This window comes from Erpetoichthys calabaricus, chromosome 1 (genome assembly GCF_900747795.2).
Source record: "Erpetoichthys calabaricus chromosome 1, fErpCal1.3, whole genome shotgun sequence".
In the NCBI taxonomy this organism is placed as follows: Eukaryota; Metazoa; Chordata; class Cladistia; order Polypteriformes; family Polypteridae; genus Erpetoichthys; species Erpetoichthys calabaricus.
In genome coordinates this window covers 315,625,351-315,653,238 of record NC_041394.2, presented here as the reverse complement: position 1 = coordinate 315,653,238, position 27,888 = coordinate 315,625,351, and the positions used below count along the sequence as shown (strand labels likewise).

General features: G+C 39.8%; 1 protein-coding gene across 1 annotated transcript in view; it reads left to right on the top strand.

Annotated features, from left to right (window-relative positions):
* The window catches only part of efcab6 (EF-hand calcium binding domain 6), a 177,703-nt gene extending 159,790 nt beyond the window's left edge, over positions 1–17,913 (top strand). The window contains exons 26-31 of the mRNA XM_028817720.2: positions 6,696–6,935; positions 7,028–7,258; positions 8,000–8,180; positions 8,846–9,030; positions 10,654–10,803; positions 13,896–17,913. Of these exons, the coding sequence (XP_028673553.2) occupies positions 6,696–6,935; positions 7,028–7,258; positions 8,000–8,180; positions 8,846–9,030; positions 10,654–10,803; positions 13,896–14,018 (1,110 nt within the window). The 3' untranslated portion in view covers positions 14,019–17,913. The remainder of the gene's footprint in view (positions 1–6,695; positions 6,936–7,027; positions 7,259–7,999; positions 8,181–8,845; positions 9,031–10,653; positions 10,804–13,895) is intronic.
* Positions 17,914–27,888: the final 9,975 nt, after the last annotated feature.

Below are 27,888 nucleotides of genomic sequence, written 5' to 3'. Positions count from 1 at the left end.
CGATGGCAAAATTCCGAATTCACTGGCAACATCTTTTTTCTTTTTGCCAGAATCGAGAGCCATAAAAATGTAAAGTTTTTTTTTCCTAATAAGAACTGTTATCATTTTTTCATGTCAGCTGTTTCTATAGGAGGGTGACAGTGAGTTAAATCCCAATGGATGTTTTTCAAATGTTGACGAGCAATAAGCAAAAGGTATCACTGAAAACCACAGAAAACAAGCACAGCAATAAAACAGTAGAAGAAAAATTCGAAGAAAGGCATTTTTTTTTACGATGTTTCTGTTTGGGGATCGTTGTGCACAACTGAGCTGCGACCACAGAAAAAGCTGCTCTGTGGATGATTCATTCAGGCATTTCAATGTCTTTTGGGCACTTCGTTGTAATGAAAGTATCTGCTGAATGTACTTCGTAGTAACAAGATTTCTATAGACTCGTGTCATATGGGGAAACTGTCGGGACCATCGTTGTAATGAAAATTTCTTTGCAAAGATATTCGTTGTAAGGGAATTTTACCTGTATTATTTATTATTATTATGTGTTGGTGAAGAAGGATTCACTGATCTTGACTTTGCCAATGATGCTGTGATCTTCGCGGAATCAATGGAGGCTCTGATCGGGGCTCTCAAGAGACAATGCGAAGAGTCTGAATGTTTAGGCTTGCAAGTGTCCTGGGTAAAAACCAAGATCCAGGCCTTTAATGACCTCTTGGGCACAGCCATCAGCAGTGCGTCTGTCTGTGGAGTATCAACCTTGTCAAGAGGTTTATTTACCTTGGCAGTGACATTCAAGTCTCTGGTGACTTTTCCTATGAAATTATGAGACAGATTGGGAGAACATGGGGGGGTCATGAGGCCGATGGAAAATGGCGTGTGGTGCTCCCGATATCTTTTGAAAAGGATGAAGATCCAAGTCTTTAGAGTCCCAGTGCTTCCTGTCTTGCTATATGGTTGTGAGACATGGACGCTCTCCAGTGACCTGAAACGAAGACTGGATTCCTTTTGTACTGTGTCTCTTTGGAGAATTCTCTGGTACCACTGGTTTTGACTTTTTGTCAAAAGTTTGGTTGCTCATGGAGTTCCGAAAGAGGCACATTACCTGCATTGTGAGGGAGTGTCAGTTATGGCACTATGACCATGTGATGTGATTCCCCAAGAGTGATCTGGCGCACAGGACATCGTTGAGGACCTGAGTGGCTGGACAAGGCCAAGGGTGCACCCATGTAACACCTGGCTGAGGCAGATAGTCATTTTCAGGGGGTGGGACTGCATCGCATGTCTGCCTGGGGGGGATTGACAATCAGGATCCTTAGCAGTTTCATCATGTGGGATGGGTGCGGCAATGCATTGTACCATTGCATGCTCCCCAACCTGACCCGACTTGTCCTGTGGTTGTGGAAATCATTCAGCTTGTCACTTTTTAATATGACAAATGTGTTATCAATGTAGCGTATCCAAAGTTTCGGTTTGTACTAAGTTAGAGCCATGCTTTTCAAATCACTGCATTAGCAATTCCACTAAGCGTCCTGATAATAGTGATTCAATTGGCATGCCTTCTTTTTGTCTGTAGTATTTCCCATTAAAATGAAAGTGAGTTTTCTGGCAAAGTGAAACTAGATGCATTATATCCTTTATGGCCAGTTTCATTCGGGTCGTTATGGTGGGCTTGTTGTTTAGCTTTGTACACTCCTCTTGTTTTAGTTTGTAGTTACTGTACTTCCAGGTAGTCATGGTCATTCCTGGAGCTCATAGTGACTGGCAGGTTTTTGTTCCAAGCTGACTGCTTAATTAGAAACCAATCCTTACCAATAACAAATCTTAATGTAATTTTATGGCTTATTAGTGTTTTCATTCTTGTATAATACATTTTTTTCTTTCCAGTGATATTACCGAAGCAATTTCTTGCCTGAAGTGGATTAGTAATTCTCAGTCCTTCACATTTTTCTCTTAGTTTAAAGATACATCCAAGGATGCACTGGGACACACCGTCAGTGATGTTTCCAGAGGTCATTGGATGTTTCAGGTCTCACATCATCAGATACCCTCACTCAGGTGACCCAGCCAGGGTTGATCGGACCCTGGATTGTGTCCCAGCAGCAACAGCCCACGATTCAGACCTTCTGATCCAAAGCAACCTGGAGGCCCTCTCTGCAGCTTCTATGTTGGACTTTATGGCTCTCCTTTTTGTAGCTCCTGTGATGCCAAACAGGGTGTAGATCTTGTATAAGGTGCACCAGCAAAGCCTCTACACTCCACCTTAATGGGCTCAGAATGAGCATTCCAGGCACTCCTTCGGGAACTGCTGCACCAGCTCACTATACATGGACCACTTTCATTCATTATCCTTCTCAATGAGGTCCTCCCAAGAGACTGTCAACTCCACTAGAAGTACCTGCTTTGAAGAGGTAGATGTTAGCACCATGTCTGGCTTCAAAGAAGCTGGTGTAATGTGCTCTAGAAACTTGAGGTGTCTGCCCAAGTCTACTCACAATTCCCTGTCTAATGCTGAGGTGAGCAGGTCAGCTACTACTGAAGGCTGTTTCTAAAGCTGCTCTCCTGCCCTGACAAGGGTGATGCCCCTTTGGCTGCGAATGATCCTATTATTAGCCATGGCACTAGAAATGGCCTCTGCCACTAACCTGAGCACCTGGTCTTGTCGCCAGTGGTAGAGGTGCTCACTGAGGGCTACTGTGCAGCTACTAAGGATGTGCTCCAGTGAGCCCTTTCCAGTGCAGAGAGGACATGCCCCAGGTATGTAGATTTTCTGGTCTGGGTAGGACATCATACACGGCTTGAAGCATGAACTTGATACATTGTATTTCAGCCTGCCAGATGTCACCACAAGATAATTTCCACTCCAGCATTCCCTTCCACCTTGTCCATGCTCCCTGTTGCCACATGTCCACCGTTCTGCTGGTTTGCTCCTCCTCCACACCTGTACGCACTTCCTCCCGGCATCTGTCCTTACCATGGGCCTTGTTTTACGGTGGTTGTGGAATCGCTTCCAAACCCGTCTGCCCTGTTGCCAAAACACCCACCAGAGCCTTGTGTTTCAGCCAAGGCTCCGCTAGCTCCAGACTATCCTGGACTCTCCACTTCCTGCCTGTCTGTACGAAGATTCCTGCTGATACCACATAAGAATCAAAGAGACACAGGCCTACAGATAGACATAAAAATAAATATACAAATGGCATTGTCAAACCCATCAGTAGCCAATGTAAAGAACATGCAATCAACTCTTTTTGGGGCTGGTTATCTCCTAAGTGAGTAGTTAAGCAAAGAAATAGCTTAGCTTGAAAAACTACCAAGCATCCAATACTCATTCTTGAATTACTACAAAGACCAGAAATCCCTGGCTGCAGGATGTCAATCTCTAGCAGCTAATGTCATGTTAATGGATGTCACTCTGTGGGATGGTGGTATACAAGGATGCTGTTTACAGGAAGACAACTGACAGAATCTGAGACTAGTTTGGTAAAGATACCCAGGAATAATTAAACAACAATGGAACCTCTTGCCCTGTGTTCTTCCAGGTGTAATGCCATCCTTACCCTGTGTCATGTTGGTAGGAATATCATCTTATGGTGAATGTTTTGAACAGAAAGAAGTGAGGCACTTACCAGGATAGAGGGAATAATAAACCGAGCCATAAATGAAATGTCATTAGCCACCTGAAGATTTTGGGGTTGACATCTTGGAAGAGTGTAGTGGGACTTGATTGTTCACACTTAAAAAGGCAATCTGTTTATTATTTTCTGGGTTGTTGGCAATTATCGTTGCAAATTTGAAATCAGAATTAACTCAAGAACCCCCACAATGAGTGTCAAAATTCGGTGACCACCAAGGCGTCACATAGTGTTTTCAATATAAATATTCCGGACCTTTATAATTCCATTAGATCTTTCTGAATCTTTTTTCTGTTTCTGAAAGCAGCATTACTGGTTCTTTTTAGGCTCAAAAGGTGATGAACTCACTCTAATTATCTTATCTCTAACTTCTAGATATTCTTCAAATCATTAACCAAGCAGAACAAATGAACTTCTGCTCATATTTGTAAAAACTCTTGAGCTAGTCACCTATTTACCAAATGCCTGTTGTTGTCTGAATCCATCATATTTAGTTACCACTTATTCCTACAGGTGACTGTTGTGATGTTTCATGTGGGAACTGTTACAGCTTTCTTCACACCTGACCTGAAGTGTCCTCAGGAATGAAACTAGATATGAATAAGTGGAAAATTGTCAGATTGTCTGAGAATGTGACTCCTGCTTTTCTTCACACATGTTGTTGATCTGTTAATGTACAGGTAAATTCCTGTAAGTGTGAAAGGGGTCTCTCCAAAACCAACATTTGAATTATACTAATAATAAAGCAAAATCTCCACATCCAGCATCTGCAAGTAGGAATAGGTTCAGTGCCTTAAATGCTTGTACAAAGTTTGGTTAATGGGCCCTATGCACTTTCTTGGGGTCATCAAAATCCATGCAGTTCAGTATGGTGGAGTTAAGAAAGAATAAAAAGTCTTCTTCTAAATAGTGAGCTTTTGGGAGTGAATGCAATCTAAAATGCAATGCTATTAATATGTTGCAAGACTTTTACGGTTCTCCCATGACTATATTCTCACTCCAGACATGCCCTAAAGTCAGATCCATCATTAATAAATTCCACACAGTATTTAAACAAAGAGCTTTCTTTTTTTAATGAGGGCAATCAAAAATTTTAAAGACACGTAAATGAAGCTGGCATGGAAAAGGAGAAGAAAACAAAATATGAAACCTGAATTTAATAATAATAATAATACATTTTATTTATATAGCGCCTTTCCCAAATTTGGGACTGTGTCATTGAGAATGGAGACATTTAATTGGAAGAGTCAGTTTTGTAAAGATCAACTATGGAAGGCACAAGAACCACTTGAGATTTGTTAGTTTTCATACATAAGATGTTAACAGACAATAATGCAACTGAGACTGCTGGTCATGTGTTCCAAAAGCGATTTAGATCTGCTAAATGTAGTTATTCCTCTTTGCTGTTTGCAAGTTGGCACCATGCAATTTGATGTAAGACTGACCTGCTCTTAAGCCAGTGTCACATTATAACACTCCTAGTTGGAGAGGATTGTCAAACTTGGTGGATGTCGTTGTGTGAAGCATCCATCAGGTTACACTACTTGTAAACGCAGGATAGAACAATTTATATGACTCTGACGACTTTTCAGTGGAGATTCACATTTATCAAAGCATTGCAAGCATGACGCACTCTGATAGCCAGTTTATGTGTGAATGTTATCCTGGTATGGTCAATTCAGTCACAATTTCTGCTCTTATGATTTTAATTGTTTTATTCTGTTGTATTGTCACAATCATGAGACATCAGACAGAGGAGCCTCTCTTCATTGTGTGCAGTCCAAAACACCCATGATCCTCTGCACTGCAAACTGAATGTTATCCTGGTATGGTCAATTCAGTCACAATTTCTGCTCTTATGATTTTAATTGTTTTATTCTGTTGTGTTGTCACAATCATGAGACATCAAACAGAGGAGCCTCTCTTCATTGTGTGCAGTCCAAAACACCCATAATCCTCTGCACTGCTCGGCAGCTTTTGCACACACCCAAGCCTGCCACTTTGACTTAACACAAAACATTTTGTTCGGTTGAGCTGTGGACCAGTCTGACTGAATCAGTGGGGGCTTCATACTGCATGACTGGAGGTGATGGGAGCGCTAAGATTATGTAAATGAGGTTTACGACTGAAGATGGTGAACTGTGACAGGGGCTTTGCTTACCACTACTGTCTAAATAATGCAGGGGGCACAATGGCCTTGTTACAACAATGCACTGGGCAGACTTTAAAAATTGAATCAGGCAATGTTTATCATTTAAAATAAATAAGTAATGTATTGTTTATTTGTTCAGTGTCGTTGCCTGATTTTATTTAATTGTGGCTATAAACATTCTTTTTATTGCAAGTATTTTTTTGTAAAAAAAATTGAGCATTGATTTCATAGTAGTAGAAGTATTTTCAAGTAATAATAGATGGCAGAGTTAAATGAGAACGTGCCCCATTTTTGTGATATTTACATCCTAAATGTCATAGAAAGTTATTAAGATTATAATTCCATGTGCATATTCATTAATTATTTTTCCAAACCTAATTTGTTAAATTCAGGAACAAAGGGACCAGAACCTGTCCTGATGTTACTGGGTATTATGCAGGAGCTAAATCTAAAGGGGGCAAACATTCAGTCATACCCACAGCAGGTGACACTTTTGAGTCTAATGGTATCCTAAAATATCACTGGGATGTAGAAGGAGTTTGAAGTTTCCAGTGGAAGCCTGCATGAACAGGGAGACGATGTGTTTATTCACCATAGTCAATGAATGGGCCAGGATTTGAACCCAGGCTCCTGAAATGTTAAGGTAGTAGCGCTAGTGTCTGATCTACCATTGTATAATGAAACTTTTTTTTATATTAGTTTAAATATTTTTCAATGATTTAGTTCCCTTGAAAAAAGTAAGCACTGTCACATGGGACTTCATGAATCTACCATCAACGATACTCATGAAATCACATTAAATGATATCATTTTGTGAAGGTAACTAATTCACGATGCTGGTGACTACTTTAAAAGATATCATTTAGTGCTGTACATTTAATTTTCTTTTAAAATGGAAGCACTGAATTTTGCATTTTCAGATTAAAGAAGACTGGGCAGACAAGGTAGAAAAAAAGGTAGAGAAAGTCAGCACACCTTTACCTTCCAAAAGCTTGTCACTGAAAGACATCCTGAGTCGCATACGTGAGGTTGTTTCATCCCGTTTGTACATCATCACAAAGGAGTTGACTGATATCGACTATGCCCACATTAATGTTATTGCCAAAGAGGACTTCAGGGATATTTGCAATCGCCATTTTATGCGACTAACAGATGAGCAGGTATGAAGAGTTGAGTTCAACATACAACAAAGTAAACACCTAAAGAATGGTGGTAGTTTCTTGATGTTACCTGCATGTAATTTTCATTGTAGTTTGAATATCTTTGGAGTGAAATGCCAGTCAATAATTTTGGAAACCTTGAATATCAAGAATTTTTAAAGATGTTCAGTGGAGAACCCAGTTACAAACCTCAGAGTCCTGCTCCTTCTGTTCAGAGAAGTGGATGTGGAAGTCCTGTAAAAACACCCTCGGACCATCTGGAGAGATCATCCTCCTTAAGTCGACGGCCAAAGACGGCACCTTCTGCCATAATTCGCTCAAAGGTAATAATTCATTTCAAACTATAGATGGATATTTCTGAAAAATCTGAACTGTAATGTCCATAATCAGAGGACAGTTATTGACCGCATCAGTTGAAAGATTCAGCAGTGATAATGCATATGGTAGGAGCTTGATTTAACCACTGTGAGAAACAAATCTTGCATACTTTTGGCTAAGTTGGATTGCTTGGGGAAAAGCAGAGTATCTATCTATCTATCTATCTATCTATCTATCTATCTATCTATCTATCTATCTATCTATCTATCTATCTATCTATCTATCTATCTATCTATCTATCTATCTATCTATCTATCTATCTATCTATCTATCTATCTATCTATCTATCTATCTATCTATCTATCTATCTATCTATCTATCTAGTCACACAAGTAAATCATTTTAGTAGATCACTAGCAAGCCACCTGTCTAAGGCTGTTGAAATTTTAAGTAATTAGCGTAGACCTCAGCAATAATGTTTGCAGTGCACCATGCTATGCATATGTCTCTGTTATATGCCATTTGGTAGGTCGTGTTAATGTTTGTAATGTACCATCTGTTAGAATGAAATGTTTGATGTTTGTCACGCGGCATTTTTTGGAATGACAGACACATAGCAAAGGGACGGATGCTCAGACCGACACAGAGAAACTTATTCTTTTATTAGGGTGGATAAATGAAAGGAGAAACTGGGTCAATCATTCATACTTCTGCTTACAGGATTTTTTTCTTGTATTTTTATTTAGTCTATGGATTCCTTGAAACGTCCTTTGACAGCACGAGACTGTTCAACACCCTTAATAAACTGTGAGTTCATTGAGCAGAAGCTAAAGAATCAAATCTACAAGTGCTGGAAGGACATTCAGAAGGAATGCAGATTTCGAGATCCCGAAGGGAGAGGAGAAATCAGTATTTCCAACTTCTATGGTATGATTGCTCCATCCTAACCGGAAATCTATCATCCATCCATATTTAATAGTCATCCTGTTAGCAAGGGTTTCCCAAAAAAAAATACAACATTTTGGTGCCTTTGTGGTATGTTCATGACCTGACAGTAAGCTGTTATTGTGGTTCTCATAAATTCAAGTGTATTTATAAGTTGCAACCAGTAACCATTTAAGATTTTCTGGCACCCTCATATCTCAGGGTTGCCTTAAGCATTAAAGATGTTAACTGGTGCTGCTTTCCTTTCCAATAGAGAAGATGCCTTCATGTGTCATACACTTGGGATGTCCATTCATACTGCTCTGCCTACTCAAGCAAAAGCAGGCAGGGCCGTTGAACTACCGTACGACAGACCCTTGTGGTCCTACATCTACAGTATGTACAAAGGCACACATCTGTTTAGAGGTGCTGCACATGTCAGATCTTATACCATAATTTTAAATGCATGATACAGCGAGGAGGGGACCAATCCCCTGGATAAGCCCATGTCTATTCCTGAGTTTCACACTTGTGAGACTTTTGAGCCATGCTACTGTAGTAATTAAGTCTTTATTGTCATTTCATATAAGATGTGCAATATGTGCAGACATATCTACATCTTATACTTTGTAAGTTTGATGAATCTAATTTTTGTTTTTTTTTAACAGGTATTATGGAAAAACTCAACATAAAGATCCCTGAGCATGATTTTGAGAAAATCATGATGAAATATGACCTTAAAAACAATGGAAGTTTTGCTTATCCAGAATTTTTGCGCCACTTTGTTCTCACAATGAAGCCCCAAGAGGATGACTTGCTTCAGAGGATGAAGGTCCTTAAGCCCCGTGTTCCTGTAAGGATGGCATTTCATTCTACTCAGTTTATTTACTATTTATACTGTCATACCCAGTTGGCGAATCTACATTTTTGGGGTCCTAAAGTCTGAACTGTGAAGTTTGAACTGTGGCCCTTTACAAAGAGCAATGAGGTCTGGGTAACCACTGTTCATCTTCTATAATGGAGTTGTTCCATAAGAGATCACAACAAATTTTTTAAAAATGTAATCATTACATTTTTAAGCAATGTGGACTAAAGCCCCCTCTGGGATTAGTGGACCCTGATGCTTAAGCTTCATTAGTTTCATAGTAGATACATCCCTGGTCATATCTCATTTAGTGACCATTGTACCACCACACACCTTATTCTCCATCCTGGTTCTCTGCAGTCTCAAGGAGTCAGCTAAATGAAGTAATAGAGATCAGAAGATAGATGAAACCATAAGCTAGCCAAAGTCCTAAACTCCTGTTTTTTTATTATCTACAAACCCAGATAGTTGGGAATTATGTTGTGATAAAACATCAGCTACTTTTAGCATTCTAAATGACACTTCAAATAAATGTATAAATAACAGAAATTAATTCCTAATGAATTAGAAGCCTTAATGGGGGAACACAGAGTTGAGGGACACAGGAAAGAGTTAAAAAAAAATGTAAAAAATAACCCCAGATCATGACACCAACTTTTTTTATTAGGAACACTATATTAATCCCCATGGGGAAATGGTCTTTTTCAAGTGACCTTTGACAGTCGGAGCAAAGGTTCATCTATTGTACAGCACTCCTAGAACAATTTTCAGGTTAAGGGCCTTGCTCAAGGGTCCAATAGTGTCGAACACCCTCTGGCAGTAACAGAATTTGAACTGGCAACCTTCCAGATACCAGTGCAGATCCTTAGCCTCCGGGATTAGTAAAGTATATCAAATCAAAAATATCAGGTCTAATTTCCTAATGCTTTCTAGTGAAATCCAGACATCCTCATTAAGATGTGAATCATCCAACTGAAGAAGACGTGTGTTTAAATGCAGTTTCACATAAATGGAGACCACATTGTCTTTTTGCTTTTGTCTAATTTGAGGATGTGTATTTATCCCCGCCTTTACCCAGGTTTCTGTTGTTACTATAATATCATAATTATGTGCAGCTACATACAACTCCATCTAGTGCTGGTTTCTGCTTTATACCTGATGCTGCTGAGAGACCCCTGCAACCCTAAAACTTGATTGATCAGGATGGATTATATAAACATGAATCTGGTACTGTGCTAAATGCGTAATGTGATATTACAGAAAGAAGCTGAATATGTGCTGCACCCCACACAGCTTACTCAATTGCTTTAGCCTAAATATCAACATTTTGATAATATCCTCAGAAATGTACCCTTTTTTAAGGTCATTTTTACCTTTAGAGTTCAGTTGTTATTACACTGAATGTAAAATGAGAATCTGCCAGAAGAGAAATGGAGAAAAAATGCAGACGTGAAAACTCCCACTGGCATACATTGTGGACTCAATCGAAATGAGCGTGCCTGTTAAGGTCAAGCGTGCACAGAATGGCACTGCTGCGTGGTACGACAGGTAGCGGTGACAGAGATTGCAACCCTTTCTATAGTTTTTTTTTTTTTTTTTTGTTTTATTCAGATGACTCCTGGGGTGGAAACAGCACAATTTTGGGAGTCAATGCTAAGAATCCAAAGACAAGTTCTGCAGTACTGGAGGCAAATAAGACGCTACTTCACATATTGTGATCAACAGAAAAGTGGCTACATTTCCTTGAAGGATTTCCGACAGGTGAGTTTTTTTTTTCCATTCTGGTAGGTCTTTGAATTGTTGTTATCTAAGACTAGCTAAAGCCACTCCAGTGGTCAGGATTAATGTCTATATGGAGCCCAGTGTGTCAAAAAGTATTGGCCTCCTTTGTGATTTTATAAATCTGTAAAAAAAAAATCTTTAATCTTTTAAAACCTAATAATTGAAAATGGGTCATCTATGAATGAATAAAAAATTATTTAATCTAGGAAATCATTCAATACATGAACAAAGAGTAATCCAGACCTAAGCGAGGGCTCACAGATACAGGAGAACAATGGTTAGAAAAGCCAAAAAAAGGAACTTGGAGAAGTGTGGCGTTGAGAATTCCAAAATCGATTCTTTCAATGGTTTGGCAGTCAGACTATAAAAGAAAATAGAAGGTGAAGTACATGGACAATAGCTAATGAAAGACACAGAAAAGGAAATAGCAAATGTGCTCTGCTCATATTTTTGGGATGGTTTTCATGTATTTATATTTATATATGATACTTATCCCATGGGTTTTGTAGTGATGGCCAAGAATAATTTTGAATTTTGTGTTTTCATGGAAAATGAACATTTCTGGCAGAACGGGGATCCAATGGTGATCAAATCTAGACAACAGCAAACAATATCAAACCCCCCCATGAAAAAGTATCATGCTTCTCATATTGTATAATCCACATGTCAGGTCATCCAGTTGTGTGGATACCTCCAGAAAAATTGATGTGGTCCACAAATAGGAAACCCCTTCACTGTGGGATTATGTGTTTGAATTGAAGATAGAACTTTTGACTGTTGAATGATTGGGAGAGACAGGTCTTCAATTCAAATGGTTGAGCCTGTGTGAAGGAGCTTTCTGTTTGTGGACTACTTTCATGTATTAAGATTATGCATCATGAGTAGCGCGAGATGTTTTTTATAGACATTTTTGATATTAACTATTGCGTTGCATTGGTCGCCACAGGCTCCCGTTCTATCAAACATTGTCATCGTGACTCTGCACTAAAGCACAAACACGTTTTTCTTGGTCAACAGTACTGGCCACATGGGGGTATGAAACATTTTAAAAAATTTATTTTTTGGGTAGAATATTACTTTAAGGAGTTGAAAACCTACCAGTAGCTGCTGATAATAGTACTGAAATATTAAACGATTTGGAAAGACAAGGGCTACTAGGATTAAAACGTTTGGAGGTAAGAAACAGAATGGATAACATTTTCCCAAGAGAGATCAAGGAAATGTGTGACTGCATTTCTAAACCCTTATCTTGTGTTTTTCAGAAATAATTGCATTATTACAGGGCACTTATTATTATTATTAATAAATAAATTAATAGATTAATAATGATAATACATTAGTTAACAGATTAATAAATAAATAATAAATTAATTATCCAACCCGCTATATCCTAACTACAGGGTCACGGGGGTCTGCTGGAGCCAATCTCAGCAGGAAACAAACCCCGGGCAGGGTGCCAGCCCACCGCAGGGCACGCACACACACACCAAGTACACATTAGGGACAGTTTATGATGGCCAATGCACATAACCTGCATGTCTTTGGACTGTGGGAGGAAACTCATGCAGACACGGGGAGAACATGCAAACTCCATGCAGGGAGGACCCGGGAAGCGAACCCAGGTCTCCTTACTGCGAGGCAGCAGCGCTACGACTGCGCCACCGTGCTGCCCTAAATTAATTATATAATCTGTAATTATTATTACAGGGAGCTTTCAAAGTGCTAAATGTTGACTTTTTATGAACAGGTGATCAGGTCAACCCAGATAAATATGACAATTAACTAGTTAAATTAAGAGAAGTAATTATTAAAGAAAGCGCCAGCACGCTCACCACACAAGCTATTAGGTGGTGAAGTGGTGAAAGATAGTTAGCCTGTTAGAGACAGGGGATGATTAGGGAGCCAGAGTAACCAGGCCATGATGGGCAATTTAGCCTGGACAATGGGAAACTCCCTGCTGTTTATGAAGGATGCCCAGGAATCTTTTATGACCACAGAGAGTCAGGGCATTGATTTTCTGCCTTATCCAAAGGATGGCACTATTTTTAGAGCACAGTGTCCCTGCCATTGCGCTGGGGCATCGGGATCCACCTTCACACCATGGGGTAAGTGCCCCCTGCTGGCCTCTCCAACACCTCTTCCAGCAGAAAACCAAGCTTTTCCTAGATGGTCACCCATCCAAGTAAGCCCGAACATCCGATGAAGATGCAAAGGTAGATAAGACATTTAAGATATTTGCTTAAGAAATCTGCTTTATTTCCTAGTATGAAGCACTTGTAATTCTTGTGTAGGTTTACATATCTTATCAACGGCTCCAACTTAAAACTTACACGATTACACGGTTTATTACAGTTCACAATCACCCAGCCCCATGGGGATTTCTACATCTAAATCTGAGAGAACATCGTTTCTTAGTACGTTGTAGTTACACAAGAAGCTCATAGGGTTATTACTGTCACGTGTACAGAGTACAATGCAGTTCGGTATCAGTTTACATTAGCATAATTAGGGAATTCTTACTTGCACAGGCTAATCAACATGTAGTTGTCATCACTCTCTGACACCATCTTTAGTGAGTAACCCTAACTTACTTTGAAACGTCCGTCCCCCTTACCTGAAGAATCTCAGAACACAACAGACAAGCAGAAAATGGACATACCAAATGAAGTAACAAAGTCTATTACTTCTGCCCCTTTAGTAAAGCTGTGCCAGTGTCCTTTGACACACTGACTCTCAATAGTTCCCGAGTTTACAAGTGTGAATGTGTAAGCGGACTGACAGACTGCTAAGCCTTCTGCCAGGTGTGGGTTCACAAAATGAATCATCAAATCCAGATTATTGTAATTGATAAGAAGTTAGTACCCTGTTGTTATTTCTGTCCGGGCTCCTCTTACTCTGAAGTTTAGGCCATTTTGCTCTATACGTTGTGCTCTTTGCATTTATGAATAATTGGGTTAGTGATGCCTGCTAAGAAAATGTAGAAATGACTAAAGTTGTTGATACGACACACAAGTATGAATACTTTATACTTGTTTATCTTGGCAAAACCTTATTTAACTTATTTTTTCCAGGTGTTAAGGAATTTTAGTGTGAACCTCTCAGAAGAAGATTTCTTCCAAATCACAACCTACTTTGACAAGAATCTGACAGGACAAATTTCCTACAATGACTTCATGCGAGTCTTCCTCAAATAAATGCTGTTGCTGGTGTCAGAGTACTGCTGAAGTCAAAAATTTTTTGGACCTCCGTTTAAATTCCTTGGGCAAGCTTCACATTTTGGCTGAAACAAGCAATTCCTTTCACAACCATGAGGAGGCAGTATTAATTTACAGTTTGTCACATGAAACCAGCAGAGTTGGATACAAAGCTGAATGAAGTTTTTGGGTTCCAAAAGCCCAACAGGTTTTCTTCATAACTGGGTGCTTTACAATTTTCTTCTTCTTATTTTTTAAAATTTTGATCTAATTTTATTTTACATTGTGATACAAAATGACGTTTCTGGATTCGAATATGCTGTCATGTTTTTGTTTAATTATTTTTTTCCTGACAAGATGTTAATTTTTTTTCATAGTCGTTAAGCACGTTTTTTAGTCTATGATATTATCTTGTGTATAACTATAATATTTTCTCCCACTTTAGGATGCAACATTTTATTTTCTGCTATGCTAAAATTTACATAGAAAACAATTTCTATCTAACAAAATCAAATTGCAGTCTATACTAAATATTGAGCTTCTGCAACCACCCAATAGGATTTCTTGAAATCCTGGTCCTCCATTCTACAACGGCAGTGGGCCTCATGGTGTCTCTTCATCTTCATAACTGCCAAAGTGCCAAAGTCTGAAATTAAAAAAAAAAAAAAAAAAAGTGCATGCACTTATTTTATTACTAAAACTTGGGGAAGAGTAAATATGTAGACCACAATGTATAAAGAAGCCCTGGTGCCCTTCCAGAACATCTCTCCCACTGAGTGCTGCACTCACCCTTTTCTTCCCCATTTCTTTTGCTTTCTTCCTCCTCCTCCTTTGACTCTCCATTAAGCGACTTCCTGGCCACTCAATTCCCTGGTCAGGATGGTCAACTATTAGTAGAGGTACACCATGCTAAAACTTCCCCAGTATCATGTGAAACCTTTAAAAAGTGAGTGTCATCTTAGTTATCCAGCCAGGCAATAGAATTCTCTCTGTCCCACAATTGGGACTCCTAGCTGGGAGTAAGCTTAGGATGCTTTATAACTGCTTCCCATGTCCTACTCTGAAGTTGGACAAATTCTTTACCTAGTCAGACTTTTAGTGCAATTCCTAGGAGTTGTTCTGATAAATATGAACACAGGTCTTCACTAAGTCTCGTCTCTCTGTCCAACAATGGGAGTATGTAGCTTAGACATTTTCTGTTCATTGGCTCACCCTCCACGGTCCTCTCTTTGAGAAGTGGCTTTGTCTGTCCCTCCATAAGGAGAAGTGGTCACCTATTGGCTTGGAGGACTTCTGGCGTCATGCCGGTGCTCAGTGACTTCACTCTTTTCTTTCTGGCTGGAGTGTCAAGTAACACTTGTCCTTGCTGTGTTTCCTACTTTCTACCACCTTGGGAAATGAAGTTTGTCTTCCCAGCATGCCTCATTCTCTCTCTGCAGTCAAGTCTTTTCACATTTCCTGAGGTGCTGTCCTATCACACGAGTGTCCAGAAGTGTTCTGTCCCTGTCAGTGTCCCATGCACTTTGACGGTGCCCCTTTGTCCCTGGCAGCCCCTTGCCACTCAGGTACTTCATCACAATAGACAAATATACATCATTTTTGACACAATTTAGATGGGCTTTTTCAATGCTTAATTTTTATTTTGAATAAAGGCAATCTATAAAATGCATTTCACCAGTAGTGATGCCAAAATATCTGCATTAACTATTCTCCCTCCAAACCAGTATTTGGTGCAAAGGTTACAGGAAATAGAAGGCTAGCATTAAGTACAACAGCTGATTATATCATCTGTACAGAGGAGCCAAATAACTTAAAAACAGAAGCTTGTTTGATCTTAAAGATTTGTAGTGCTACACTTAGAATTAGGGATGATTACCATGTGAGCATGTTTTAAAATGATTTAATTCTGAGATGCAGAATATAGAAATGAAAAATCTTTGAAACCCAGGTATTTTTAAACACTTATTTCTAAGAAGGAATTTAAAAAGAAGCTGTTTTTGAGTTGGTGAACATTCAAAAATGGAACAAAAGAGATTGGTTTTCCAAGAAAAAACAACACACAGATTCACACACACACACACACAAACACACCGAACTTCTGCACATTTTCCTTTGTTTGTCCAATTCAATGAACCCTGAGTAATTATTCATGTTTAAGATCGGATGGCAACGAGCCTGTTGTGCTATTTTACAAAGATTAAAAATAGTAAGTGGAGCAGGTAGGATTTGCGGACTATTGTTCAGACGCCTGCAGGTCTGATGCACCCTTACAGTGCGAGTCTCACCATCAGTGAGGATGCAATGGGATGCTAGTGGAGGTTTTAAAATGACACCACCTTTAAAGAGACTGAGCAGCGCTAGCTTTCAGGATGCCAAAGTCGCAATGGATTTCTAACATGAATCGACTTGCAGAGAGGGGGCCACATCAGCACTTAGATACATCTACTACTGGTATTTGAAACGTTGAATAAATACTTCTGTGGCAAAGGCATAAAGTTATCTTCTCCTATTTGAATGTGACAGAATCGAATGAAGGCAACTGCGTCTGTTAAAACAGAACTGCTGAATACGCCTTCAAATGGAGCAAATACAGTTTGAGCTTGAGGTGTTCAAAAGTTTGTGCAGATTTTTTTGAAAATGTTGTTAATTGTTAGACTCTTACACTAAAACCCTTTAAAAAATCTTTTTTAACCCTCTGATCCAATGAAGCGCTGACCTCAGTTTACGGACTTTATCAGTGTGCTCTTGATTTCTGAACTGTTGTCCTGAAGAGCAAGCCGGTTCCGTCGCTCCCAGTGACCCATGGCAGAACATTGAGGGAGGCTCTTCACTCGCCTCTACTCTGCTTCATTCATTGAAACCTGGAAATGGTTGCACCACTAAAGCATCTTGGGAATGGGGTTATACATGCCATTTCTAATGTTTTGATATGCCATCACAAGGATGCCAGTTTGCTTTGTGTGGTCCTCAGCCAATCACTTTTAAAACTGTCGTTCAGTACAGCACCATGGGACGGTGTCAGTACTAAATAAAATGCAGATTCCGTATCCAACACTGATTTATTATGTGATCCTTATCCAAAAACTTTGCCCAACAGAGCTGCCTACACTCAAGTGCACCTTGAGCTGTTCTGTAATATGAAATGGTGCTACTGTACAGTAAATCACAAAGCTGATGTTTAGACACTCACTGTGCACTCCTCTGTGAATCACTTAATCTGCCATTTTACGAACCTTATAAAGTTAAAAAAATGCTTGTTAAAACGGGCAGGTTTACAGTTATGTGAGTTTGAGGTATGGAAGGGCTTTTGCCATTGGTTGTTTTTTTCCCCAAATCTCAAAACATTTTTGCAACATGGAGCCATTCCTCAGGATTCTTTCATACCTCTATCTGGGTGCTCATCTCTATTTTCCATGAAAAGATGCAAAGCAATATAACACAAATACTGTAACTGGAAGTTGTTGACACGCAGAGCTGAATTTGATCAACAGTGATGACTGCCTGTGCCAACGTGATGGAACGCTGATGCCTACTTCCTCTAAAAGCATTCTGCTGTTCTGGTGAGATGTTTTGAATGTATTTTTTATTATATTCTCTATGTAAATGTACTGTAAGATCAATTTGCATTTTGATACCACTTTTGGAATATGCAGGGTTCAAAACATTTAGACTCTCCTCTGTTTTATTGTACAACCACCCATACAAAAAAAAACTGACTTTGGAAATCCTTGACTGGGTAAACAGTTTTTCTGTGAATTATAATCTTATATTTGATTAAAATGTACTGAGTCCCAATTTGTCAGGTCTGTTATGTCCAAGAAAATCAGTCATTAGAAATTACTGTCATTACCAGTCAACCTTGCATTGTACCAAATCAATAAAAATGAATAAGGAACGGCTGTTTTAGAAAAAGCGTTTGACTCAGTTTTTTCCAAGTTTTCCTAGTATTTCATTCCTCTCGTAAAGGTGTACGATGTGAGCCCGACAGAACTTGGACTGCAGAGTGATTACCAACCCCAGAGTGCACTCAGCAAGCCAGGAAATTGAATACCATGGAATTGTTTAATTCTAGCAATTCTGGAATTTGTTTTAATAATTCGTCCTATGGAGCTGCAGCAAAGTTTTTAAAGGTTGAAAGCCTTTGTTCTTACTAAGCACTTTGATCTACCAAGTACAGACGTGAACTGTTTGTGAGTCTTTCCTAACTTTTGTATGACTTGAGTTGAGGACATAACTAGAAGAAGCAATCTGACTTCAACACCTCCGAATTTGAACTCATCCTTGGGTTCCTGTTGACTTTCTTAAATATGCTACTCCTAAAAAGAGAACAGAACAACTCTACGTGACCTAAACATCCTGCAATGGGGGGAAATAGAGCATTCTGTGAAACTTCACCTGCTCTAGTTTTAACATAATGATTACAGAAAACTGGGCTTCTAGGCTTAATACCCTCCCCTAGTAAGGAAACCATTCTATCAGTATTGGCAATTACTACGGCCATAGTGTCAAATGCCATTCTTGGGTTGCTCTCCTCATTTCTACCAAATACGTGGAGACCAGCATGGTCAGTGACCACATTAAATTTTTAATTTTATAAACAGTCGTTGCCACTTGCAGCTAAGGCCTTCTGTTCAACACTAGCATACTTTTATTTTGATGGTGACAGTTTATAGCTGAGCCACATCACTAGATATTGCCTTCTGTTCACCTGATTTAAATTCACGTCTTTAATGGGGAGGGTGAAGCGAAGGGTTTACTATCAGTTACTTCATCACACAATATTTGACTCTTTGGTAGTTCAGTAATGGCTGTCATTAAATTGAGATGTGACCTGACGCTAATATGCTAGTAATCCCAAAAAGATTCTTTTGGTTAAGGATCCAGGCTACTGAAAGGTTGCATTTACCTTTAGAGATCAAATGTTTGCTTCTGCTGCATTTGATTACATACATAAAATAAACAACTATTTTTTTCATAATGAACTGACACTTATAATGCAATTTTAATATTGACTCCCAAAAGTCAACAGTCTGCCTTCAACACCCTTGTGCTCTCCAGCCTTAGAGCAGCCTTGGTCTGAGCAGGTCCATCTGTGGCTGGGGGTTTGATCTCCTGACGAACAGAGCCCAGTCAGTGAGGGTTGGCAAAAATAACTCCCTCATGCTGTTTGCCAACATTGGTGTTCTGCAAGGCTTGAGGGCAATATCACCATCAAGTTCACAGTTAATTGGCCTTAACAGTGACAATGGTGAGGCTGCCTACAGGAGGAAGGTAAAAGACCTGACTGCATGGTGGCACAATAACATCCTCGCCATGAATGTTGACAAAGCAAAGGAGGTCATTGATGACATTATTATTAAATAAAAAAAAATAAATAACAGGCAGTCACGCTCCACTCCACTCGACATCTATGGCTCCCCTGTCCAGGCAGGATGTGGCTTCGGGCTTCTGGGTGCCCACATCATCGACTTCCTTTTGTGGTCCATCAATCCCACCTGTATCCTGAAAAAGGCTCAGCAAAGCCTCTTTTTCATGAGGAGGCTAAAGAGCTTTAGGGTGGTAATCAAAATACTAGTGAACTTTTACTGCTGTACTCCTGATAGCATCTGAGTAATGTAGTTTGGTGACTTCATTTGCCAGGATCACAAACTCCTCCAAAGGACCCCCATACAACTTCTAAAATCATTGGAGCTGACCTTCCACAGCCCCATATTATCTACTCAACCAGATGTCAGAGGAGTGCTGAATCCCTCATCTCTAATGACAACCATTCAAATCATCCCCCATTTTCACTTCTGCCTTCTGGAAAGCAATAGTGGATCCTCACCATTCATTCCACCCACTTCAAGGACAAGCTTTTTCCCCAGGATTTAAGGTCACCGAACACCCACTAACCTGATCCTACCTGCCCTGCACTGTGTACTGTACCCACCTGCTGTTTTATGTAAAATTGTACTGTTACTTTTTTTTCCTCCATTCTTATTTACTATATTAATTCATTCATTTATTTTCTCCACTCTTATTTACTATATTAATTAATTCATTTATTTAAGATCTTTATTTACTTAAACTCGCATTGCTAGCCAACCCCTGTGCGGGCGCTATGCGTTAGCCACTTTGTGGCTCTGCCACTTGCGTATGGGGAAGCGGATGTACAATTTAAACAGATTATTTTCATGGGAATTGTTACATATGCATAATAGACCTAACTATTTTACATTACAGTGAGCAATTAACCATATTAAAAAACAGCAAAGCGAAATAAATTGAAAGAAAATTATGCTTCATGTTACGTTAGATGTATTCATTGTGTTATACGTTTTTGTTCTGTTTGGCTTTGAAATTAACGCACAAATACTTTTTAAACTTACACTTTTACTGTAAAACTTCAGTAAAAACAATATTTGGAATTAACTTTTCGTCAATATCGCCTTGAATTTTGATTCCGTGTTTGGAGTTACATCTTGACAACGGAACGTATAACTGCTCGTGAATGGATATCATTTCTTTCTCTCTAATAAATAAACCATCTTTTTTGAATGTTTGTCCCTGTGATTTGTTAATTGTCATAGCAAAAGCTATTCTAATGGGAAACTGTAAGCGCTTTAATACAAATGGCATATCAAGATCTTCTTTGGTATCTAATGTTTTCCACGGAAGATGTACATTACCTTTCTTGTCACCTGTTAAAATTTTACATGTCAGAATTATTCAACCAATTTTGAATACAACTAATCTTGTCCTATTGCATAGCTCATCATTCATACATAAATTATGCAATAACATTACGATACATCCTCCTTTCAACAGTAATTCGGCCAGTGGAAGACCGGACGGTGTTAACATTTGTAGATATTCTATGGGATATTGTAGGTTAATGTTTTCATCTTCCACACAATCACCACCAACTGTTTCAGCAGTCTGTTGATATGCATTTAACCAATTTGCCGTGTAACTAATCAACAATTTTCACGTAAATTTGTTTGACTTCATCGTTTCTCGGTGCTAGGATTGCCTGTGTACTCATTTCTTCTGTTGATAACCCTTTGGGATGAAATTCTTCATTAAGATTTGGACTGTGAAAGGGTGCGTCCCGGACACAGACAGGCGGACACCGATTTAGCCATCACCACACGTTTATTCTACAACTCACTATTATGTACAAAGTCCTTAAGTGCACCACACCAAATCCCCCACAGTCTCTTCACAATCTTGGCTCCTTCAGCCTTCTCTCTCTCTTCCACACAACACACAGGGCCTCTCCTCACCCCCTCTGCATCGGCCTTGTCCTCCTCCTACCCGACTCCAGCCTTGATTGCAGGGCGGCGGCTCCTTAAATAGGTAGCTGGGTGCGGCTCGCAATTAGCCACCTGCCACAGGACATAATAAGTCTTCTTTTATTGGGAACTTAAAGTGAGGAAAACGTAAAAATTTATAAGAGCTGAAAGCGCAGGAACTGTGTCTGACAAAAGCATTCACACGAATGAGAGGTGAGAGGACCATAGGCATGGGCCGTTAACTGTAAATGGTTGAGAGGAGGGCGGGAGATGATAAAGTCTCTTGGAAATAGTCTCGTCTCATCTCAAATTTTTTTTATAATAGAGAGATATTCATCCTCTGCTACTCTTATTTTATATATCACCACAACTGTGGCACACGAATTTCGCCATGCTCTTGCGGTGTATGTGACAATAAAGATCTTTAACTTCTGATCTAACAGCTTTTAGGATACTTAAAATCACTGCCAAATGTTGCAAATGACCCACCCAAGCAAGCAAGAAGATAACAAATCAGGTTGATAATCCCCACTGTTTTTGTTTCATGTGCTGTATACATGCGAATAAACTAAACTTGAAGTGTACATGTTGAAATGTAACTGGTGTCTTATTTAATCCGAAGGGGAGGAAGTGCTATTACAAGAGCTCATCATGCGTGCTGAAGACTTTACTTTGCTTTCCCTGCAATGTGAAGTAATTCAGATAATTCAAAACCACCCCCTCGATCCCCCACTCCCTAGTGTTGGCATTGAGGAGATGCATTACCGGAACAAACAGGACAAGTCCACAGACTCGTAGCTCGTCAGTCACTTTCGAGACATTCTCTTTACATTTGCTACCAACCCTGTCTGTTAGATTTAAGAGTCAAGGAAACAAAAGAGCATACGCTTGTAAAATACAGTAAGTACGTCAAGCATTTCCTTGTCTGTAATGTATAATGAGACAACCTCTTAGCACCGATATACTTTTAGACCGAGTGAAACATAAATGTTAAACAAACAAAAAATTCAAATTACTACACTGAAGTACATTGGGTTGTTGCTATTTCCATTAGTCCATTTTGAAGCTCAGAACCAATTCAAGTTTATTTCTTTGACTTTAGTGCTATTATAAGGGGGCTTGACATGTGTTCTGTTATGCAAGGGTCTGTATTTGTGTACAGTATTTTATGTTTTAGTGTCATTTTTGAGTGGTGGTTTTTAAAATATTTTTATGTTTCTTCTGTTATGTTCACAATTCTGTGTACTTTAAAGGTGGAGCCCAACAAGGTGGGACCACCCTGACCTCAGTGCTGCTGGGTCCACTTTCTGTCTATACATTGAGTCAGAGCAGAGACTTGGCAGTGGAATATTTAGGTTGTTTTGGAGTTTGTGTGAGTTCTGCATTTCTTATTATTTTCCCCCTGGTATTTGGATTTTTGCTTCAGTTTTGGGTTTACTGTTACTGGATCACTTATTGGGACTTGTTTGCTTGCCTGTTTTTTTACTTTCTCATATACAAAGTATAGGGAAAGTATTGGAATCCTCCAAAAAGTCCATTTTGAGATTTTGATGAATCTCGATGTTTTAGACATCCCTGAGTCTGAAAATACCATTTTTGGAATTATGTCTGTGTGTCTGTGTATGTGTGTGTGTATGTAAACATGATAACTTGAGTATGCTTTCACTTAGGTCAACCAAATTTTGCATACAAGTATTAGATACAAAACTTAGATTTCTACCAACTTTTGGGCTATTTCCTCTGTAGCTGTAGAGTCCGATTTATTCAACTTTACTTTTATAATAATTGTTCAATATATTATTTGATTTGATTTGTTGATGATGGTTCTTTAATGTACATATTTTAAAAATATAACATTGTCTTGCAGTTTACTCCTGAAATATGCATCCCCATATGTGAGTATACGTGAAAGTCCAGACGAGACCACTCCCGATTTTATTTTTTTGGCCTGCGCTGATATGTGGAAGGTTGCCAGTTCAAATCCTGTTACTGATAAAGTTTATCAAATAAAAGTTGTTTTTTTTTGCATTTTATTCAATTTTTGTTAATTTAATCTTTAAAGATCTTGTGAAATCTTCTTGTAGCCACCAGGGGGCACTCCAGTTCCCTAAACGCCAGGCACAACAGACACAGGTACAAGTCCCGTAACACACAAGGCTTTATTCAGTGGGAAATGCTTCCCAATTTGTTTTCCCACAACAGCACTCTATAACAAAACACCATCATAAAGCAGCACTTTGTCTTCTCTTTCCCTCGCTCTCTCTCCATCTGTTTGTCTTCTTCCGCCTTTACTCCTCCTCCTCCTACTCTTGACTCAATGAATGAAGTGATGTGGCTCCTTTTATAGAGCACTCCAGCTGTCTTGTAATCTCCTTTCAGCAGCACTTCCAGGTATGGTTCAGCAGTTCTCCATGCACCGACCAGAACCCACGCAGTGACCACAGACTCCACCAGGGCTGAGCTTCCAAGCTCCGAGCCCGTGGCACTGTAGCAAGCCAGGGAGGCTGTGCTCTGCTGTTCTGGGGGAGATAATACCCTGTGCAAGCTCTCTCCCCCAGTCCTTGCATATCTAAGGTGTCCCAGCTGGTTAACAGCCCTGGCCACCCGTCACACTCTATAAAAGTTTGATGGTTTTTTTTTTCTCAAGGCCTCGAACCCCTTTTGCAACGTTTGTGAACTGAGTTCACATGTTTCTGATAAAAGCTGCTTTTGTGTTCTTTTTATATGATTCAGCCTAAAATTTCCCATTCACCAAAACAAAAATCAGTCCTGTACAGGACGCCAGTCCATCATAGGGCTCAGTCATTAGTACACTCAGAATGTCTCACTGCTCCGGACACATAAGGTGCCAGAGGATTTCTGTGAGCCAGAATAATCCAGGAGATGATTAAAGTAGCAATAAGCCACGGTCACAACAACCAAGGGTCAGAATACCACGAGTGTCAAACAAAACCAATAATCCAAAAACCAAAGAGACAAGACGAAAGTCAGGCACAAAAAAGAGAAAAAGAGAGCGTAACCAGAATACAAAATCTCACCGTCAGAGCCAATTTATTAGAAAGCTAACTGTCCTCAAGAATAATGGAGGGGTTCGCCTGAGCCGAGGGATTGGACAGTGGGTAATCATTGGCATGTTCTGTTTGTCAACTCCCGTGACTTCATCAGCACAATGATCGTGGTCACGTGATCAACTAACAAGTAAACAAAGAAACTCACAAAGGTAACAAAAATGATCTTTTTAATTTCAAGGGTCGATTTTCACGCATCAAAATCCCAAGACAGACAAGAACACACGTACTGCACAAATCAGACTAACACTACACTCACACTAAGGCAATTCAGATTTCTTCTGCAGGTGGACGACTGAATAGCTAAAGCAAACTCACATGACGTGGGACAAACGTGTAAATTTGGCACTCCAACATGAGTGCCACCAGCCACTGGTACACTGTACCCAGCTTAGCTTATCTAGCAATACAACTGAAAATTAAACACTGAAGGGTTTTCCTTTTTATACATTCACAATTTAAAGTATGTAGGCTAACTTTTCCAACAAGGATCTTTTAATAATTCACTTCTTTGCTCCCTTTTGAATGCCATTGTGGTAAATTGAGTCTATCCTGGAAAATCTTTTTTTTTTTATATATATATAATTATATTTATATATTCCCAAAAAATAAAAATGTTTAAAATGTAAGTAAAAGTCCCCCGTCACCAGGGATGTGCAGTAGAGGCTCCCGGCACATCACATGTGGGACAAACCAGCAAGGTGACTCACTCTTTGTGATTCTGTGTTCTAAATGCAAACTAAATCCTCTTCAAAGCTTGCCAGATTTAGGGAAATCCAGAAATTCCGTCGTCAGTGCCCACTGTTACAGCTACTGCACATCACCCGCCAGTCCTCCATTGCCATTTGTTTCATAGTGATGATCCTCACACACATTCACTATTAGGGCAATGACTAGGAGTGGCTGCTGCTCCAAACTGGGCTCTTTAATTGAACTTCCGGATCTGATGCGTACCCTTTGTGTAATCCTACATATTGTTATTGACCACACAGGCACATTTCTCATACAAAAAAATATATTTTAATAAATATGCATTTGAGTTGTACAGTGTTAAGCACTGTTGCCTAGCAAATCCAGCATCCTGGTTTTGAATCTCATGCCCGACGTCTATATGGAGTTTCTATTGTATTGTCTCCACAGATGTGCTGATGGGGGTACATTGGTCACTCTAAGTGGAAGTAGTGTGAGTGAATGGACCTGGCAATGTCATTCTGAGATATCCTAAAAGTGACATTTTCAAGATATTTGACCCTCTAACTTGCATACAATTGGAACTTTACCTTAAGTTTTGTATATCCTCTTTTCAGCAGAAGTCATACTTATTAAAAATGATTAGTAGTGCCATGTGTTATATTGTAGTTTAGCTAAATAAGTGAAATAAATGGCCAAAAATTGTTCAAATAGCATTCAAACTTTCAGTTCTCCATTGAAAAAAATACAAATCAATGACAGATCCAACAGTTTAGGTAAAATAAAATTGCCAAGGCATGCCTTCAGCGTGTTTTCCAGTATCACTCAACATTTTTCTCTCAGAACTCAACGAATTATATACATTAATAATAATAATACATTTATATAGCACCTTTCCCATGCTCAAGACACTTATTTATTTTTATTGAAGAGAATAAGAAAATTATTTTCATGTCCCACTGTTCAAAAACTGTTCCTTTCCAGAATGAGACAAAGCAGCACATTTACATTCCTTGCATTGCCATGCAGCTTCCTACCAGCAGTTCACTCATTTCCTTCTTCCGGACATGGCCTTCGTGCTGGGACCAGTGCTGGTAGAAACTCCAGCAAACACATGAACGGAGTGTCCTCCACATCAGTCCTCCGCACAGCTTTTGCCTTTCACTGGCTCTGTGTCGTTTGCTTTGCAGATCTCATTGTGAAGAATAAAATGAAATAAAATGTACAGATAATGTGCAATGCTATATTAGAATTATGTAGTGGCGGGTGTAATACTAAATAAGTGTATCAATGAGATCAACCCGCTCTCGTGTTCATATCCATACTACTAACCGAAGGTTGTAAACCGGATGGGCGCAGGGCTCACCGGATGTACGGTCACGGCGCGCGCCTACAACGCGCTTGCGAAAGGAGTCACGGCTCAAACCAAGGAAAACACAGAAACGAGACTACGACCTGTGAACTACACCTGAGGTGCAGCGTGCAAGCCGGGTTGTACAGCCGCCCGGACGCAACCGCCCACACCACCGCATATACCCTCCATGATATGTCTTCACGCAGCGGCTTCCCACCGAGGCGCATATTGCGCTGTGGCGCTCGCCCCACAGTCAGACGCAGCGGCCTCCCAGAGTCAGTAGGTGGCCCCCAAACAACACAACCTGTTGAAGCGGTCGGTGTCAGCGCAGGCAACAGACTGACGTCTCCACAAAACGAAACCGCTTTAGTACAGATATGCCTATTGGATTAAATGACATTTCCCCGGACGCACCCGCCCTCCATGATATGTCATCCATCCACATATCGGACGGAACAGAAACTGATTGCCATTCTAGGATTTCCGATTCGCTAGCGAATCGTGGGGTTTACTTGTTGTACAGAATAACTGGTTTGTGGCACGGAAGGTCTTTTATAGCTCAATGTCATTCATCAGCCTTCACACTCCTAAGCACAGCGCCCCTTGGACACCACTCATTGTATAGTTATTATAAAAAATGCAGACGCTTATGTCTAAGTAAATGTGCAAACGAAATATTTTAGCTGTTTACATATCTTCACATAGATCCTAACTCTCTAGAAAATGCAATGATTCCTTTGGGACACACTGTCGGCATCATCCTCACCATCAAACTGCACTTATTTGTGTGCTGATAAACACTTTTGACCGCGCTATTTCAGTAACGCCCCGCAACTTATCAGTCTCATCATATACAGTAAATTACTCTTGTAGTAGTAATTCCCGTCCTGTTCCTGATGATCCATTTACTCTGAGGTAATCCAAGCTCTTTTGCTGATCTCTAAAACATGCTGACAAAACGGAGGATGAGCCAAAGCTATACAAATACTAATATTATCCGACGACTCGGTGATTGGGCGCATCTCTAACTTAACGCTCGTATATCTTACCTCTGTTTGGTCTAGCTAGGACGTCAATTCTGGGCTTGAAGGGTTCTCTAAAATGTCATTCCCACCGTATCTTTACAGGAAGTCCATATACGAACCTACGGAAATGTATTAGGGCCACGGCGAAGAAAACAAAATACGGACACATTGTATGTGTGTGCCCGTATTCACCCTGCGATGAGCTGGCGCCCACGTCCAGCAATTTTTCTGGCTTCGCGCACGATGCTCGTTGGGATGAGCGCAACCCTGCATGGATGGCATAACTGAACATGTATGACGAAGATTTTTAAATGTTCCTAACACTCAGTGTCCTCAGTTTATAGCTAGTTTTACATTCACAAAGACGTTTATTGTGTGGTGAATGGTTATGTGGAGAAACGGTTATGTGGTTTAGTACGTCAGATAGAGACAGCACACCAGCCATAAAGAAAGCCC